Below are 20710 nucleotides of genomic sequence, written 5' to 3' on the forward strand. Positions count from 1 at the left end.
ACAACTTTTAAAAACAAAATAGTTTTAAAAGATTTGTCAAGGGAGCGGAATAATACCTGTGATAATACGATCCAAATATTCGTATAAACGTAGTCAGCAGTCGTTGTAATGTTTAGCCATTGTTGCCAACAAAGACATACCATCTAGTAATTTTATTAATTTTCGATTGGTAGTGCGCTAGTAACAATCGTGTAAACAAGTAATTTTCGGCACTTTTTGCAAATATAATTTTTATTAAATTACGAGAAAAATGGCAGATGATTTAGATAATGTATGTCTGTCTGTAATGTACGTCATTAGCACCTCTAATTGTTGTATGTTTTTAGATTCCATCAATAACTGTCAAGGAGCCGTTGGATTTAGTGAGGTTAAGTTTAGATGAACGAATCTACGTAAAAATGAGGAACGACCGGGAAATTAGAGGCAGACTACACGTAAGTACGTTATTGTTGAAAGTTTGGGTTATATTTAACGCTTTACTACTACGTCAGGCGTATGATCAACACATGAACATGATACTTAGTGATGCCGAAGAAACCATCACCACGGTAGAAATCGATGAAGAAACATACGAAGAGGTGTACAGAACAACCAAACGTAACATTCCTATGCTGTTTGTAAGAGGTGACGGAGTTATATTGGTGTCCCCTCCTATGCGTACTTCGTAAATAAAAAACGTTCTTCGACATACTGTTTATTACCCATTAAATATTTTACAAAGATTTCCTGAAGATAATGGTTAAAATATTAAAAAGGGAGTATTAGAATAGTACGAGTTAAATAAATCTCTATACAGCTTAATTTATAAATAAAACGTTCACCATTTACAACGTCTCATTACAATATTTACAATTCATTCCAAGACTTACCATAACTATAAAATTTAAGCTTACTCATGCATTAGCACATGGATTACTATGGAGTTGTGGTAGGGTGGGGATGTCAATTACTCGACAGTTGATAATACTGGAAATTTGGCATATTGCTTATATACATGTTGCACAGTAAGGAAAGAATTTTCGTTGCGTCATCAATAAATTTGACTAGCAGTGCTAGCCTTGCGTCTATGTCACGCCGACGTCTCGTTCTCTCCCCAGCCCTCACTATCACATTCCGAGTCACTCCCTGAATCTGAATCGCTGAATTCCACGGCGACCCGTCGCGCCAAAATGCTAGCTACATCGTGTAAACCGTTCCCACGCTCCACCTCTTTCTGTTCGATCTTCTCCACCTTCCTTAACTTAATTCCGTCCCTAATCGCCTTCAGGAGATCATTCCTAGGGTCCACCATCGGTGGCGCTTGCTTAGAAATCGGCCTATCCTTCACCGGCGTCAGTTTCGGGGGCGACGAGCTATTTAGAATCTTGGCCAAATCGCCGTTGACCAATGGAGGACTAGTCGTCGGCCCGTTCAACAACGGCATCGGTGGAGGAGGCGGCGGAGGCGGAGCTTGTACCGGAGTTTGCTGCTTAGGAGGCGACGCCTGTTTCGGAACCGGAGGCGGGGGCGGCAAATCTTGTACAGGCTCAGGAGTGGCTTGATGGGAATGTGGACTGTTTGATCGAGACTGGCTTTGGGAACGTACCAAGTGCGCTGGAATGCCGTTAGGAGGAGACATGGTGGTATCCGGCGGTGGCGGCGGAGGCGGAAGCGTGTCGCGTCCTGCCGACATGCTCCGCCCCCTTGTTGGCGTGTTGGAAGAGGGCGTGCTTGTATTGCTGGGCGGAGCTGGCGGAGGCTGACTAGGACGGGCTTTGCTACCCCGCGTGGGAGTCCCACCTTGATACAACGATTCGGAGCTGAGTGGACCTTGCCCACATAAACCGGCTTGGTAAGGATTTTCCTCGTACGGTGGGAAAGTTGGGGAATGGAGGCCATCGGGTGCTTCCTGTGGGTACGATCTCCTGACTTCGATGGAATTCGGTCGGGGAGGTCGCTGTTCGATCACCGTGTTTTCTTCAGCTGGTAACATTATTTGTTGCTGTTGTTGCTGCTGCTGTTGCATTATAGCTTGCGGCGTGCGGTATATGGTGTTCTGCTGAGGCATTATGTATTCACCGTGTCCTACAGCGATCTGCTTTTGTCTTTCTCGGGTGTTGTGTGGTTGCCTCACACGCTTCTTGTGCCTGTTGCCTTGGCCACCTTCCGTTCGGGGTCGATGAGGTTTCTTGCCACGATCGTGCATCATCCGTTCAGTGTCATTCAGCATCTCTTGACGCCACAATTCGAAGAAGTAGTTTGGATCTGTGTAGAACTTAAGACCGTCCTTGCCGTCGTCTCGGTAACAGTTGAGTTTGTGGAGTGGAGGTGGTTTATCACATGACCTATAGGTTTCTAGCATAGCTGTCGGCATTGTGTCCCTTGAGAATATCTGCAAAAAAAAAATACTAATTAACACAATGTTTCTTTGTGTGAAAAACTCAATGATTTTGTACGTGCAATCAATTCCTTGATGTAGACGTCATGCAATAAAATTCAAATACAGATTATCTCATTAATTGGTTATCCGCCAAGTGTATCCACAAACAGCGAAGACTAATTAATTAACGTATACGGTGTTTCATCTCAAATGATCAAAGTACTTTACAGTAGGTACAAAATTAAATTAAGTAATATAAGCATCCGCTCTATTTATAGACACCAAACTAAGTGACGATAGCAGTTCCTGTTTCACCGAAAACGAAAACAACTTTTGAAGAGGTTATTATTTTATTAGCACAGCAACATGAGTTAACGGAAAGTTACATTAGAAAATTGTGGGCAAATTAGGAGTGACTGCGTTTTTCAACAATAGTTGACTGTAGAAATATGTGGTAGGAGTGATATTTGCGTCTAGTACAGTTAGTTTACATGGCAAAAGAGTTGCGAACATTTGTTCTGTTATTGTATAAAAAAATTGCCTTTATTTGGCATAAACCACAAGATCAAGCGTTTTAACATTAGTTTTTAATGAATCCGTGGTGTCCTGGTTTAAAAATTAAATTTGGCGCCTAAAAAAACACCGCGAAACCACATTTAAAAGATAAAAATATCATTGCAATTACGTAGGCAATCACCCATGATCTAGCGTTTAAGGAATTAGGTAAGGTAGCTCAAGGGTTGATAATGCAGGTCAGTCACCTCCTATTTACGCACCACTTATTTTGTTAGGATAGGGTTAAACATGTGTTAAAAATAAGGGTAGCTTAAATTTAGTTCGTAATTTTATAAAAGGGCAACTGCTTGAAGAAAAATAAATCGGATTCAGTCCCCCTTCAACGAGTATAATTAATGTAAGACCAGTTATCAACCATTTTGCAACCGATAATGTTGTGAAACTTTGGCAAATGCGTCAACAGGTGTTTTATTGTTTGTAAATTCATTTTGTAATTTTTGTTAAGATTTGAAACTGTTCATGGTTATTTCAATTAACGATATACCTAAAAGTTCTGGATGTTTTTTTTTATTATGTTATAGATCACACACTGCATAATCTCTCACTCGAGATTTTAAAATAGTTGATTTATTATGGTATTTAAACTAATCTTAAACGTTAATCCATTTGAGAAGGACCTTGAAAATATTTATCTCTCGCTAACGAGAAGGCTTTAATATTATTAGAATTCTTAAAAGTTCAATAACCTCTTACCGCAATTTTTTTTTAGCTGGCTGTTTTGCGAAAAGGGGTACAGCGTATAATATGTGTCAGGTTTTTTTTTGCAATCAATTTTCAAATTTCGTTCATTATGCCGCGTTGTCTTAATAATTAAAGTTTTAAAACCAATAGATTTCCTTTTCTTTATTTCAATAACTCTTTTTTTTGCTTTCATTTCTCGTGTCATCATTTTTTTTTTTTTTCAAAATAAATATAGATATGTAGAGTTAACCCCTACTTTAGTGTATATACATTATCCCATGGAGTTGTCATTTCAAATTTAAAATATTGAAATCAGGAAATTTTAGCCCTTAACCCCTACTTTAGTGTATATACATCATCCCATGGAGTTGTCATTTCGAATTTGAAATATTGAAATCAGGAAATTTTAGCCCCTGTCCATTCTATTCCATGTAAGTGTTTATGAGATTATGGAAACTCGCAAAGAGGAGACGGAGTAGCCTAATATCTCTTGGATACTGACTATTTTTGTGTACGATAATACATACAGTGTAGTAAAAAAGGTTTTTGTCTTCGTTCGACACAGGTAGCCAGATATACGTTTCCACCCCTAAAATGCTAAGAAGTGCGGTCAGTCTTTACTGCGTACAGTGTATCACACAAAGATAGAAACATACTAGATGTCGCAATTGGTACAGTTTTACAACATCTTGTCAAAAAAGAATTCTATTTTAGGGATGTCTTGTTCAAATTCAGATAGGACGTAGTAACCCGATTCCGGTTTCAATAATGAAAATGTCAAACAAAACAATTTGTAGTCGTAATTGTTACACGACTAATAAAGATTCTTGTAATTTTCTAAACTAATATAAATAAAGGCATTTAAATTCAGGTCATTGATCATAATCATTTCAGTTATCGCAATAAATTAATGTTTGTTATTATTTTTATGGAATAGGTTTTAATTTTTTCAACTCATTTAGAACCGTAATAAACTTGGCAATTATTTTTGGTTAAAAAATTTAACTCATTGGACAAAAATTTTATGATTATTCAGTATAAAAATGAGATAATTGTGCCTGCCGTTAAATGGGAAAAAAAAATCCATATTTTTTTCTTCTAGGTATTTCTCTACAAATTCTTGTATTTTAATACTAAGAAAAACATTTAGAGACTAGAGTTTATTACACTGTTACACTATACACGATGTAATATTATAGTTGAAAGAAAAAAAAATGCTTTCCCCTTCACTCATCTATAGTAAATAAAGCGAGCTCAATAACAAACTGCAAACAACAAAACGAAAATCTGAAAATTTTATATAAAAAATATAATTAACAGAAATGAAGAAAAATTGAGAAAATTATGTCTTTCCTAGCAATGAAAACATACGTGTAATATTATTTTTTTAATAATAATGAAAAGAAATGCGAAATTATACCCAGGAAATACACTTTGGGCCGGTTTATAGAAACGCGTGGTTGTAGATGAAAAGTGGAGGATAATTACAAAAATTTACTATTTTAAACATATTTTAAGTTTTTTGTCGAAATAAGTCTACACATATTAAGAAAAAAATGTAAAATGTAGCCCCGCCCACCCGCCCTATCCCAATTGTGATGATTTTTTTATTCGTCGTGAGCCAAAAAGGCGGAGCTTAACTGCAAAATCCTTATTACTCTACGAGAAATTAAAAACATGTTTTTGAGTATAGTACTGTTCAAAGAATACTATGTATATTTTTAAGAAAAAAATAAAGTCAAAGATAAGGCCCCACCCATATCCGCCCCGATCTCAATTCTCAATTGTGATGAATTTTTCATTCGATGTCAGATCGAGGGGCGGGGCTTAATTGTAAGATCCATATATGTCTACAAGAATTTTCTATTTTAAACATGTTTTAAGTATCCTGTTCTGAAAAGACGACTACGTATATTAAGAAAAGGGACAAAATATAAGCCCCCCACCCGCCCTGTTTCAACTGTGATGATTTTTTTAATCGTCGCGAGCCAAAGGAGCGGAATTTAATTGCAAAATCCTTATTATTTCTCTACAAGGAATTACCATATAAGATATGTTTTTGAGAATCGTGTTATTCAAAGAATACTATGTATATTAAGAAAAAATTAAAGCCCCACCCATACCTGCCCTGATCTAAATAGTAATGAAATTTTCATTAGTTGGCAGACCTAGGGGCACAGCGAAATTGCAAAATCCATATTTCCTTACAAAAATTTACCATTTTAAACGTGTTTTAAGTTTCTAAGAATTAAAAAAAATCATCACATTTAAGACGGGGTGGGTAGGCGGGGTTTATATTTTACTTTTGTTTCTTAATATACATAGTATCTTTTGAAAAACACGATACTCAAAAACATGTTTTTAATTTCTTGTAAAGAAAGAAGTGTTTTGTAGATAGCCTCCGTTCCCTTGGTTCACAGCGAATAAAAAAAAATCATCACAATTGAGATAGGGCGGGTGGGCGGGTCTACATTTTGTCTTTTTGTTTTATTATTTGTAGATTTCTTTTCATAACATGAAACTTTAAACATGTTTAAAATGGAAAATTTGTATAAGGAAATATCCAGTTTGCAATCAAGCTCCGCTCCATAATTACAAAATTCATATTTCTTTGTAAAAATGTACCATTTTAACCTGTTCAAAATTTCTTGTTGTGAAAAGTTGGCTATGTAAAAAAAGAGGCAAAATATAAGCCCCGCCCACCCACCCTATCTCCATTCTGATGATTTTTTTTTATTCGTCGTAAATCGCGGAGTAGAACTTCACTGCAAAATCCTTTTTTTATGAGAAATTACCATGTGAAATATGTTCTTAAGTAATCGTGTTATACAAAGAAAACTACATGTATCAATTAAAAAAGAAGACCAAAAGAGAAGCCCCACCCATCCGTCTCGATCTCAATCGCGACGAATTCTTCCTTCGTTGTCAGACCGAGGGGCGGAACGTAATTGCAAAATCGATATTTCCCTATACAAATTTACCATTTTAAACATGTTTTAAGTTTCTTGTTGTGAAAAGATGACTACACATATAAAGAAAAAAAGGCAAAATGTAAACCTCGCCCAACCGCCCAATCTCAATTGTGATGATTTTTTTCTTCGTTGTGAGCCAACTCTACAAGAAATAAAAACATGTTTTTGAGTATCGTGTTGTTCAATGTATATTAAGAAAAAAACAAGCCAACAATTAAGCCCCACCCATATCCATCCCAAGCTCAATTGTGATGAATTTTTCATTTGTTGTCAGACCGAGGGGCGGAGCCTAATTATAAAATCGATACTTTCCTACAAAAATTTTCCATTTTAAACATGTTTTACTTTTCTTGTTGTGAAAATACAATTAAGAGAAAAAGGGCAAAATGTAAGCCCTTGTATTTATAATACCTAATTTGTTTTTGAGACGAATAGCAAAATAATTAAATATGTCGATATATATTTTTGTTTTTCTCTCAGTCACCTGCCATTTATTCCTTAAATTTAATAGCTCATTCCATCGATTTTCATGTTGGACGTTCTGACGAATAATTGCAATGTTAAAAACAGAGCATTGTGGCAATGTTATTTTAAATTTAGTGTGCGCGCAATGCCAAGCATTTTAATTTTTAAGTAAAGAATGCCAATTTAACCCTGCACAGGTAGCTATTATCATCGCGGTAAACACGTTATGAAACAAATATTGCAGTAAATATTTTACGTATTTTGAATCCCAGCGCAATATAGTGTGCCATCTCAACTGAACGATCCACTTTCTAACCATATAATACGGTACATAAAATAATTTACACAACACTTAATTATACATAAAAAAGTTTATTTAGAACATCGTAAAAATAGTTGTAACATTTCAAATTCCACGGGAAATGTCTTTTCAAATGAACTTAAGTTTTTTTTTGTGAAACAATGTTGCCCCGACTGGTCAGATTAAAACAAGTGCAAGTTTTTTGGCCAAGTCTCTAATACGTAATTCTACATAACTAGAAGTTTTGAGCTTCATTGTGCAAAACAAAAATAATTCTGATGGAGAAACACATGTCCGCAAAGTTCAAAAATATTTACACATACGTGTCAATGGCTTTATGACTGAAATTTAAAAATCGTTCACAATTTATTCGAACATTAAACCGCGTCCACGTGCCAACATAAAAAATTAATAGGGAAACATCTGGACACGAATCAATGCCAAAAATCTAATAACACAATGCAGATGACACACTAGAGCAATAATATTAATAGAAACCAAATCTCATAAACCGACCAACGCGGACGTACATACTTAACGAATAAAGAAAACGCAAACCAACATCTGGTGCTTGTACCGATCACAATTTTAATCAACATCCGAGCAAATATTTTCCATCTCATTAATCGAACACGTGTACACAAACGACTTACTTGTTGATCAAAAGCTACCGTACTCTTGAATGCCTTCCGCATATGAATATCCTGCAAGGAAACCTCTTCGACGGTGCTGTCCAACTGCGTTACTTTAATCGCTAGCCTGTCAATCCTAGCCTGCAACGAATTCGACCTTTCGTAGATCTGCTGGGCATCTTTGGCCAATTCTCCGAAGAGGTCCTCCGCGTGCCTGGATAATGAGGACAGCTGACGGACCGTGTTTGCCAAGGTTCCGTTGGTCACAGCCTCTAACTCAGACACTAGAGGAAAATCCTCCGGGAGGGTGCCTCTGGCCACGTGGACCGGCTCGATGACCCGCTTTGGCAGAGGCATGGTAGCTTAATGTTCACGACGCCCACAACTGTAAACAAATATTAAATTAAGAAAGAGTCAAACTGAACGCGACAGCAGGTGACGAAAACGTGGAGTTCTGAGCACATTCGTTATTACAGTAACACAATGCATATCAAAACACTTGTCCTACACAAGGAGGTTGCGCAAACGAAAGGCATACAGAGGTTTCGGGGTCCTGTGGGAGCTATTGTCTTCATGGAAATTCGACACCATCTCAATGTGTATAATAATATTAGTAATTTCAGCTAGATGTTCAATTTTTGATCAAAAAAAGTATTTTTAATCTAGGAAAGTTCTGCGAAATTTATTCATGCAAATATTATTTGTTATTCAAGAGTTATGTTATTACAAGCGCCAAAAAGATGAATGGCATGACGAACCGTCGCAGCGGCGGGAGTCTGAAGGTTGAGTGCTGTCTGAAAGTGAATCATCGACTTAAGCCATTTTTGGTGTAAGTAATATACGCCATTTTTTAATGCCTTTTATAACATGATTTACTGAAGGAAGAATAAAAATTATAACAAATGTTACCTCAGTGAGTCATTTTTCACTAAAATTAAAACGTCAAGTGTACATCCATCACGCGAAGAAAACTCAAACCTAGCCTGTACATTTTAAAATGTTTTTTTTTTAATTTTGGTTAAATTACTACCCATCATAGCGAGAACATACTTTCTTGTATGACATTAAATAAATTTTACAATGAATAGCACTTTAAAAATCAAGCATCGTGACTAATTAATTCATATTCTTTCATTTTAATTTATAATAGCACGCGAGTTGAGCAATTTAAAACATAAAAGTTGTTACTGTCATTAAAAACCCCCTTATTAAAATACCGTTCGTGCTAGAGAACATGAGCTTTGCGATCTCCAAACCATTGTAAAAGGTTTCGTTCATTTTTTACCTCTCAAGCGTAAATCATGTTTTCTTGACGTTTGATAGCTCCTAGCATATGAAAAAGTACTCCTCCCGTTTCCGTTTGTTTGCCGTCTGCTGGCGATTTATTAGACACATAATCTCGGAACTAGTCTGCTTGAAATTTTAGTCGTACTTTAATAATATAGTGTAGCTAGATGGTAAAACGGTAACTAAAATTTGTCCTATGACGTCATATCAAACAAATCCCATTTAAATGCATAAAATATACAGTACCATCTGTAATTTATCTCGACCCACATGCATTTCTAATTTTATAATATGTATCTACGGTTCTGGGGGAAAACTACAATTTAATTTAGAAACTGAAAAATCAATTGCATGGAAATTTTGTTAACACAATCATTAATAAGAATTTTGTATTTTCAAAAATCGTTCAGTAGATTTGCCATTTATTTATGGTATGACATTCCTTTCTGTTTGTGGTTTAATAATGTCTCCGTATTCTTAATGATCCACACACGGGTTATCGTAAAAATAATAAAATTTTACAGTTTGTTTTACAATCAGTACAACAAACTTGTTTTGAAATTTTGATAAGCTACCAACATGCATTTAGTAATTAGAACACACCGATAAAAATTTTAATATTCATCCCTTTTGGAAAATTAATGAGTCATTCCATTAAATTTATTAAGTAAATGTTACTAAGAAATGAATTTCAGGATGCGAAGTTCTTTGTGTTTTAGTAATATTTTTAGAGAATTGCTAAAAAAAAATTAATTGAATTTAATTTTGACGAAATTAAAAAAAAAAAACAAAGTACAATTTCATTATTTTAACATATCGGGATTATATTATTTAGACAAAACTTCCCTCGTCCCTTAAATAAAATCGAACAAATCCAGTTTTTTCGAAATATTACAAAATTTGGATCATTTATACGAGATAGTTTCAGAGATTATCCGTCTACTAAAAATCGATACAGTCAGGCGACAGACAGAAACGGGAGATCTATTTTTTCGTACTCTAAGAGATCATGGGACATCGAGAAAACATGAAAGTAGCCATTTCTCGAATGGAACTTACTACAATACTTAATTAACTTACGCTCGGGAAATAAAGAGTGACAAAAGGACAATAAACCAATAAACGCTAGAAACAACACGCAAAAAAAGAAGGAAAAATACGCGACAAAAAAGACTGTTTTTAAATTAGTTACCTAATAATCACAAAAAATTGGTCGAAAGTTATTTCGACAGAACTTCCCTAGATTCTGAAGTACAGTCCAACAAATACTGTTTCTCTGAAAAATGATAAAATTTGATTTTGCACAATTTTACTTTTTCGTGACAACCTCTATGGAGTAAAAACAATATAGAAGGTACTAGTCACAGTGTAATAGAAAAAAAAGACAGTTGGAAGCCCTGAGAAGATTTAATATTCTTAAAAAAAGACACTTGGGGTCCCGAGAAGGTTCCGCCTTCTAGAAAAAAGGACAGTTGAGACCCCCGACGTGGTTTCACATTCTTAAAAGACAATTCGGACCCCGAGAAGGTTTCAATTCTTAAAAAAAAAACATTTGACGCCCCCGAGAAGGTTTTACATTTTTTAATAAACTATTCTCACCTTTTTGAGAAAGTGGAGGAATTTCATCAATAAAAAAATCTGTTATGACGTCATAAACATAGATAATACATAATGCGAGAGAAAAAGAAAAAAAACTGAAAGGCCAAGTTTGGAATCGAACGCGCGACGTCTAGTCCGCATTCCTGACTTGTAACCTCTAGACCACGACCGGGACGCCATACGCTAATGGAAACCGTCATTATACCGTGCATTATGTTGTGCAAAAATAATCTCTGAAGTTGTTATTCCTACGTATAATTTTATATTTGGTTGGAAACATGGCGTTATATTTTATTACTATAAAACGCTGTAACACAATTTTTTTTTTAGGGAAAGTCTGGATGTCTAGGGTAAAAACTAAGGTGGATTCATAAACCACAAGTACAGAAGTTATTAGTTTATAGCATTTAATAGCCTTTAGAGGTCAACTAATTAAATTGTTGGTGGCGGTAATCCGACAAATTTTGGTTAGTTTTCCTATACAATTTTCCTAATATACTGTTAATAAATAAACCCATACGCCGCCCCGGTACGACGCCTATGGGTTCCAAAAAGACGACTCTGGAGAGGGTTACTGGAAATCTCGATTGCGGTGCCAAAAAAAAAAGGTCGAAGTGGCGTTCCCGATCCATCGGGAGGAACGTATGTATAGAATTAAATAGAGACCAGCGTCGGGAACGGGATTATTCAGTTGATTCAGTCAGCCAGGAGTGGTGAGAACATCCAGTCAAGTCGCGTCGGAATTATTCTGTACATAATCGCTGCATAGTTAGTCGTGTAAATTCGAGTTACTAAGAAATAAATTGTTGAGTTTTACCGACGCCGATTTTTATTCACTGATCTTCGTAACAATACGTACAAAATATGATCACAAACGACAATACAGACGACATACGACAGACAGACAAAAACGAGAGACCTATTTTTTCAAATTCCACCCTATTACAATCCTTCAGTTTAGCTTGGCAAGCAAAACATTGGCCCAAAGTTATTTAGACAGAACTTCCCTCGCCACTGAAATATAGTGGAAGAAATACAACTTCCTCGAAACATTATAAAGTTTAATTTTGCGAATTTTATTTTTTTTTAAGGTTAAAATAAAAATATATGTGGATTATTACAGGTAAAAAGCCTGCTAAGCGTATGGTTCAACTGAGATTTTCAATAACAAAATTTTGTGATGGGTCATTAACATTTTAAAAAGGTGCAGTATAATGCTAATAATAACAGTACTATATCCTGAAATTCTCAAAATTTCGGGAAATTGGGATGAGCTGTTCTTATTCAAACAATCAAATAATTACCCCATTCGTTCATTTTTTTGAGTTAGCCTGTATAAGTAATTCTAAAAACCATGAATCCACTAATAAACCACATGTACAGTCATAGTCATAATATTTATTATACAATTTTAATTTTTTTCCTCAAAACTCTGGATGTTTTGGATAAAACCTCAACACGGATTCATTAACCACAAGTGCAGGAGTATCTTATTTTATAAAATTTAAATAACATTTATTATTGTAAATTTTGGAAATGACGCCATCGCATTGTTTGAAAGATGGTTCCTAACTTGTATATAAAATTTGACAACAATCGGTCCAGTAGTTTGGAAAATTGTCTAATAAAAATAGATACCCAGACAGACATACTTTTTTGCACTATAGGGGTCATGAAACGTCGAGAAAACATGACAATAGTAATGGACCCTATTACAATAATTCCTTGGCTTACGATTGGGAAGTAAAAATTAACATATTTCTATTCATAAAAAGTGACCCTGACAACACTGAAAACTATTTTAAATATTTTTTCAAAAATTTTCAAAAGATCAAATTCTTAAAAAATGCGTGGTCTATTTATTATTTCATTTCAGAACTTGGTCCTGTACCTAAGAAATGTACAGTTACTAATTTAGTTGATGAATCTGACGTTCAAAAACACTTTTGACTGTGTCAAACAATTTGCTGTTAAAAAATTAGACTTAATAGGCTTTAGTTCTCCATTACAAAGCAAAGCCTAACTTCACTTCTTATAATTTCGAAAGTACCGCAGGGCCCGATTTTGAATCCACTTTTATTTGTTGTTTTGGTCAATGACGTTGTTGACATATTTTAATAACAAAACTACTTTTTACGTTGTCTGGAAGTATCTTTGGACATAAATAGCTTTGTTGGTTTTCAAAAATTGCAGGTAAATTCAAATTGCCTTATTTTAAAAAGAGAATTCAATGACAACATACCAAGAAATTATTTTAATAGGAAAGATAATTTCAAAAATCTGGATGGGACTTTGATAGTCATTTGTTACATAATGTGTTCTTTGTGAGGTGCGTATAAGGTCTGTATAGATGTTAGGGTTTGCAGCGATTTTTACTTTCCGCACGTAAGCTAAGGAAGTATTGTAGTAGCTACTCTCATGACCCCTAGAATATGAAAAAGTAGGTGTTGCATTTCCGTCTGACTGTGTTCTTCGAAATTACTGGGGCGATTGTCAACTTTTAACGTATGTTAGGAATATCGTGTAGATGGTAAAACGCTAACAGAACGACACTTACATTTTATAAAATAACATGCTCTTATAGTTATGGTCTATGAAGCCGCCTTGAGTTTTTACCCTAGACATTTAAGTTTTCGTAACAAAATCCACATTTTTTTATACAGAGGCGGGGGAAGAGCTGTTGAAATAACATTTATCCTTGTAATAAAATATGAACGCTTTTAACTGAAAATTACTTAAGTAGAGGATAAGATTACTTGGTATTTATTCCTTTAGAATTGAAGTGCAGTGCAAAGTTCAGTCATTAAAATTTTTGCATAAGTTACGTCATGGGTCAATTGAATGTGTTTAACTTTTAAGAAAAGCGATTATATATTCGTTATAACGTTTAGGAAGCCATCACATCCTTAAAAAGTGTTTTACTATACTAATGTCATGTTAAAATCACTTAGCGTGATATCAGCACTCCACTTCAAATGAAATTTGTTAATTTAGTAAATAATAGTAGGGCGAATAGTGTAATAATATTTACTCTTTTTAGCGTTTGTTTTTATTTTATGCACAAAAAATAACTTTGAGAGCAATACACTTCATATCTTAATGATATCACTATAAATATCCTTACGATATTGTTGTTTTCTTCGATAAAATCTAAGTATTTCGAATTACCCCGAATTCATATTTTGAAAATATAGTCTCATAATTAAATTTTGGCTCAAGTATAAACATGAATATTAGAAATGGATTACATACTGAGGTGCTACTATATTTTCATGATTTTTTTCCTATTGTAAGGTACCTGGTGCCACTTTTTTAATATATGAAGATCTTCCTCTTTATCAAACCTATTGAAAAATCATTAAAAAACTTAAAACCAAATCTCGACATCTTTTGGTAGGTAAATTGTTTTGAAATGCATAGTCATGCAAGTTAAATGTACTAATTTGACCTCTCTTCTTTGTATCTTTTTCAGTACGTTCCCCTATTCATATTAAAGAACTTGACGAATCATCAATATGAAATGGGAAAGTCCATCAGATGGTGGCAATAGACTCAAGCGGCAAAAAATTGGAAAATTTCGCTAAAAATGACCACTCGGCATTAATTCCTTTGCAGGATACCTTGACAGAATCATCGTTTTTCGATCAATAGTTTATTTTAGAACCTTTCGTCATACGCCATTTAGTAATATTAACTAAAATTTAATTTGCCTAATGTGGTTTTACTGTATTTTTTATGGAAATGTTGCATGTTATTTTATGAAATTTAAATAATATTTACTATCCACAATTTTAAGATGACGTCATCAAATTCTACGTGGGGATGACTATACTAATTCTGGTTAGCGTTTTACCATCCAGATGATGGGTGGACTGATTTTCTTGTAGCAACTGCAGTTGTGAGAGTGTAATGGCAACACAAGTAAATGTTACAGGTTATGCAGTTTCCATTTCTGTTTAAATATACCTATGAATCTTCGTTTTGGTATTTTAAACTAATAACTAATAACCCAACCTTCACTACGTAATTACAATAAGATAATTTGCATTTTCATTGAAATGCGTATGTGCAATCGTTGCACAATTTACATTCCTGTAAGTTCTTCTGAATAAATTTTGTATTTATCAGTACCTAGAACATCAAAAAACTGGATTTATATCTTAAAAACCGTATTAAATCGTATTTTTTATTATCACACTCAAGGAAGCTGTAAGAAAAGGTTAAATTATAATATTAAAATATTCACATTCGAATCAAATACCTGCGTTTAAATGAAATATTTGCACAATTACATATTTACGTGACATACATTTAAAGCACGGTCTGAGTTAAGGACAAAGCATATTCTTGATTTATTAAAAATTCTTTGGGAAAACTGAGAATTAAGACGGCAATGCAATTGCTGTCTCCCGAATAAAGTCGGCTCTAGAAAATTCTAGATAAACACGAAGATATGTCAAGTATTTGCGTTTGCTTTGGCACTCCTATTGGAAAAGATAAACTCATTTTGTAGCATTACACATCAATTTATCACCGTATTGTGACGGAAATGTGAAAATGATAGTGAAAAACAATATTAGATTTGGGAAATGGAAAAAGATAATGCAACGCTGTATTTTACAGTTTTTGGTTAAAGCAACACACTAACAATAAGACGTTCTAGAATCATCCAAATTAGTTGTCGTTCTTATAATATGTAGTAATCATTGCGATATGGTCAGGATGTGGTGAGTGGGTTGTAAGAATTATCGATGTTAAAAAGTTTAGGCACATCCACAACTACATTTCAGTCGAAATATTTTTATACGACCATACAAGTATATATACCAGGAATAATGAACAGAAACGAATTTAAGTTTTCTGCAATCAAACACCAATTTTCGGCCACATTGCTCGGCAATAATTCAATATCAGCAGCAATATTCCTGCTTTTATGAATTATTCTGTGAACGTAATACACGATAGACTCATTGAGTTAGTCATAAAACAAAGCGTACACAATTCCAGAAAGCTTGATTACAGTTTTTCATTAATACAACTAAATATCGAACAAAGGTATGTAAATCAAATTCAACAACAAAATACAAGATAAATAGTAAGAGAACACAAAAATGCATTACTTTCAACCTTTTCAGCTGGTCGACAAACAATTTCTCTTCTTGAATTTAAATTATTTAATGTTTAAAGTTGGGGGAAAGTTGCATTCATCTCGAATGGGGTTTACACGTGACTCATTCTCATTGTACTTGGATGACTCATTATCAATATTATTGTACAGAGGGCGTGTTACCTCAAATGGTCATTATTTCAAAATTACTACCTAAGTACAAAATAAATTTAACAAATAAAATTTTTAACAACTATTTTGGAAAAGTAGATAATTTAGGTTTCTTACATGAGATTGCCTCTTTTTACTTCTTGAAATGTTGTAATAAGAATCCATTTGACCAATTAGTAATTCCATGCTTTCTTGACGTTTCCTTCTTTTCTTCTTTTTTTTGACTCAAATATTTTTTTATGTATTAGTATTTTAAAAATTAATTTCTACAAAAAAAAAAAAACATGGTGCAATTAAAAAAAAAACAAAGCCGACTACTGTCTGTCAAAAACTAAACATATTCTTTAGTACTACTACTGGACTACTTTTGAAACGATTTCATATAAAACATGTAAAAAATAAGCAACATACAGCGTCAAAGGTTTTTTGTTAGTCATCCTGTATGTATTAGGAACATCGTGTAGATGGTAAGACGTTAACCAAAATTTGTCCAATCATCCCACCAACAATTTGATGACGTCCCCTCATCGTGTTTTGCAGTAAAGGTTATCTAAATTTCATGAAATAATATACTCCTGTACTCGTGGTTTACGAATCCGCCTTAATTTTTGCCGCAATTATTTTACAAAAAATTTGTACTGCAATAGTCTCCAGGTATATTTATATTTTTTTACTTATAAGGGTTAACATAAAACGCAAAATTTTTACAAATAACCAGAGGTACACGCCTTGTTGTAAAATATTTTAAAATATCAATATTTCAGCTTTTTCAAACAGAACATCCTGCATTTTATTACTGCATCTTAATCAATTTTCTGTTCTCTTTCCTTCAATACGTCGATGCGGCTATTAAAAAAATAAAAAATCGCAATAAGTATCGACGTTAAATATAAAAAATACTTAACAACAATGAAAACAAAAAGAGAGAATAAGATGAAATAATAAAATACAGGTGTTCTACTTCAAAAGCTGAAATATCGATATCTGAAAATTATTTTTATAAATATGTACATACTGCATATACAGTGGTGAAAAAATGACGTATTTGCTGGATGGTACGTTGTTACGAGGGCTCTGGAGAAATTGAAAAAAATTATTACAAAAAATCTGAAACATTTTTTTTTTAATATTAGACTTCAAAATTAACGAATTAACTTTGTAATCCTGATATGTTTTAATGTGAAGTTATAGAAACACGCTTTTCAGGTTTCAACGTTTCTTTTTTAAATTCCACACGGTACAAACTTCTTCAACTTGACGTTTAATAGTTTCGAATGTCAAGCCATTTTTTTCATCACCCTGTAGACATAATTTTATTTATACCACAACAAAACGTACCTCTATTTATCTCTCCACAAAATGTTGTAACACAGAATGAAAAATGACCCTATTGGGTTTTTTGTGAACCCTTCCATTCTTAAAAAAATTCAACATAACGTCGCATCGGAATTTCAAAAATAAACTGAAGGCAAAATTGGGGAAATGACGTATTTTATTACTAAAAATAAAATGGAAATCAATATTGAAGTCACGTATTTATTCGTTCAATTTTGCTCCCACGCGAGCGACATCAATTGCGATTGTTTCTCTGGATACCTGAGCTATCTTTTATTTCTATTTCTGTGCGTCCTTCCATTTAGTAGACAAACCTCGGCGTCTATTATTCGAACTGACAAGATTTCCAACCACAGGTTTCCGAGCCTTTCTTGGCCAAGAGAGCTTCTAAAAATACGAAAATGTAACTACAAGTAGCCTGAACATTATGTATGCGTTTGTATTCCACGATTCGATAAACGTAAGCCAATGTAAGGTAATCTTATACTTTATGACGATATTACTGACTTAAGAAACCCTAAAGTTCGCGCCGGTCCGAAAACTCGGGGTTCGTGTCGATCCGATTTGGGAAACTTCAAAGTGAAATCCCTGGCAGTATTGAAGAGTACTACAATTTCTCGTACGCTTTAAAAATTGTACTTTAAGCAGAAGTCTTGCATCATCTGCAGTAAATTACCTTTTAAATAACATCTTGCATACTGCTTCGGGCTCAATATGATTTAATTCTTAAACCTGGCTGCTTCACAAAGATGATGTCACTGCACTCCCCATTGACTTAAACTCTATATGTATATATAAATAAAGAAGTTCAGAGTAATGAAAGAATTTTTAAATCCTTTTCATACTCAACCTGACCGATTAATTAATACTTGGAAATTTTACAGTCTATTCAGTTTTTGACCAATTAAAAACCGATCTAGACTTAAATCAATTATGTTAGTAGCTAAATCAACATGACAGGTTAAGATAGTGGATATGCTTTTATGTGGTGAAACGTCAACTTATGAAAATAAACGAAGTGTATGGCTTGTTTGTCATAGTTAACTATATTGTATTTTTTCTTATGATATGATTATGTTTAAAATACAGAACCTGCTTGGTGCACTTTAATTATAAATATATTTTAATTTATTAATTGAGGCAACCCCATATTTTCTTGTTAAACATCAAATTTGAGTTAACAACCGCCCCAAACTTTGAAACTTTTATAACTTTCACCCCCATTTTCCAGCAGTTTAACTAATTGGAACATAGCGGAAAAGCAACTGCTACCCTGTACAACCGAAACACAGAATGTGCCCCTGGAGACCAATTCTAAGGTAAGGCAATGGGGGAAAGTCGGAAAAGCCGGTGAAAACACGAGGGTTCTCAACCAAGTCAACAGCTGGTGACTTGACTACACCAGTTACACAAGTAAATGTAAGATGGAAATAATAAATCAATGCATGTCGTGAGAATGAGGAGTGTGAAGGTTATTAACCGCTAATTAATAACAAAAAAGAAGCGTGGCAGGAAGTACGAAGGCAGGGTTGGCTTCAGCTCTAGTTTCATCAATACTGCCTTCGCTGTCAATAAGGAAGTGAGTCATTAAAGGGCGGTTCGGGGAAATGATATTTAACCACGATTTGTTGCACTACTTAACGAGTAAATTGTAAGTCTCACTTACCAAGGTCGTGTTATTATTTATACAATAATAAGCAAATAAGCGCATCGATAAAGCTCCCGTCCTGGGATGCGTTTATCGTGGACGTTGCACACCAATTTCCCGGAATAACCAAAGATAACACTTCGAACACTGTTAAGAGGTCGTTTTCTGCGACTTTCGATGCGTTTTCGCTGATGACAAGAGCGATTTTTGTAAAAATGTCAGATGGAAAGGGGAAAGGCCAACAAACCGTTGCAGAAATGTGGCGAAATTTAGGTCAGTATCTTACCTCCGCATGGTTGAACGCACTCATTTATGATCAAATAAACTGCCACACATTGTTTTTAGTACACACCACTGTAATTATTTAGTCAAAAACTGTGTTAATTCAATAAATATCGTGGAAAATGGCGAAGCGGTACACCCAACAAACACGATTGGCGCAGGACTGCCACACCCACGGAGCTAAAAACACCAAATGAAAGCAGTGGCGCCACATCGGATCACTTCACTAACTCGATCAAGTACCCTTTATTGACATTTAACAAAATCAATATGCTTAAAGGTATCAAAGCAAACACAGGCTGGTCTTTTTCGAATTATATTTATAAAATAAAAATAAATAATAGATATTGCAAAAGGTTAATAACGTTGAGTAAAATATAAAACTATAAAACATTAATTCTGTAGTGTAAATACATGATTCTCTCCAAAATAAACGAAACCCTGCACATGGCCATGAATTAACTGTAATATACAGAGTAACGAACATTAATGAGTATTTTTACAACAACATTAGTATTTGAAAAACACAATGCAATATGCAACTTTACTAAAGAAAAGACACTTAACGTGCATACATAACACATCAACATCGACGCAATAGTCTAGGTTGGTTTATAGTACGGTTAATTTAACAAGTTTCATCTACAACTTAAGAATTATCTATTTTTTAAACGCCATGTTCCGTATCGTTTTGATAATCTTGACAGCAAACATGGCGTAGTCCAAAATCTGAGGAGGGCCTCTTGAGTATTCATCAAATTACAACATTCTCAATACTTGAATTGATACTGGGCTAGTATCAAATTTGACTTGTACAATCGTCGACTATACGAATCAAATTTTCAATATACTATACTATAATACAAAATTGCAACAATTTTACTAGAGATACATAGTATCAACTTATTGATTATATTATGACATGTTAAAACAGAGGGTTGACACCACAATCCTTGAAAAGCGTTATTCCTATTTAGTACAAATCTACTTAGTTCTCCTACTAATATTACTCTGTATTCTTCAATATGAAGTTATTTTGACAATCTAAACTACGCCTCGTCGTAAGTCCATTACGTTTAGATAATGACTGACCTAACCTCGTATACGCTTAATCTCTCATAAGCCCATAGAAGTATAAAACAACAGATCGTGCTTTATATTACAAGATCTTGATGGTATACACAACAGTAGGTACCAGTGGCGTAGGGAGAAACACTTACGGTAAAAATTAAATAACTAGCTGAAAGACACATGCACAAACAGTAAACATAAGTTCATTCCGCGTCGAAACATGT

General features: G+C 34.2%; 2 protein-coding genes across 4 annotated transcripts; one reads left to right on the forward strand and one right to left on the reverse strand.

The window, feature by feature from the left end:
- The first annotated feature begins 164 nt into the window (after positions 1-164).
- Positions 165-686, forward strand: LOC135123653 (U6 snRNA-associated Sm-like protein LSm3). The gene is made up of 3 exons (XM_064048493.1): positions 165-271; positions 327-434; positions 492-686. Exons 1-3 carry the CDS (start codon positions 251-253, stop codon positions 666-668), a joined length of 306 nt encoding a protein of 101 aa, XP_063904563.1. The 5' UTR covers positions 165-250; the 3' UTR covers positions 669-686.
- On the reverse strand, positions 679-19598 carry LOC135123652 (actin-binding protein WASF3). 3 transcript variants are annotated; one of them, XM_064048491.1, is made up of 4 exons: positions 19420-19598; positions 16268-16416; positions 8008-8371; positions 679-2371 (listed from the first exon to the last, which is right to left on the reverse strand). In XM_064048491.1, exons 3-4 carry the CDS (start codon positions 8341-8343, stop codon positions 1070-1072), a joined length of 1638 nt encoding a protein of 545 aa, XP_063904561.1. In that variant the 5' UTR covers positions 8344-8371; positions 16268-16416; positions 19420-19598; the 3' UTR covers positions 679-1069. The 3 variants fall into 3 exon arrangements, with proteins under 3 accessions (XP_063904561.1, XP_063904559.1, XP_063904562.1); XM_064048489.1 differs by lacking the exon at positions 16268-16416 and having other exon boundaries at positions 19420-19597; XM_064048492.1 differs by lacking the exons at positions 16268-16416; positions 19420-19598 and adding an exon at positions 19152-19389.
- Between the last annotated feature and the right edge of the window lie 1112 nt (positions 19599-20710).

Source organism: Zophobas morio, unplaced genomic scaffold (genome assembly GCF_036711695.1).
Source record: "Zophobas morio isolate AGI-343-1 ecotype UQ-CSIRO unplaced genomic scaffold, CSIRO_AGI_Zmor_V1 ptg000006l, whole genome shotgun sequence".
NCBI classification, from domain to species: domain Eukaryota; kingdom Metazoa; phylum Arthropoda; class Insecta; order Coleoptera; family Tenebrionidae; genus Zophobas; species Zophobas morio.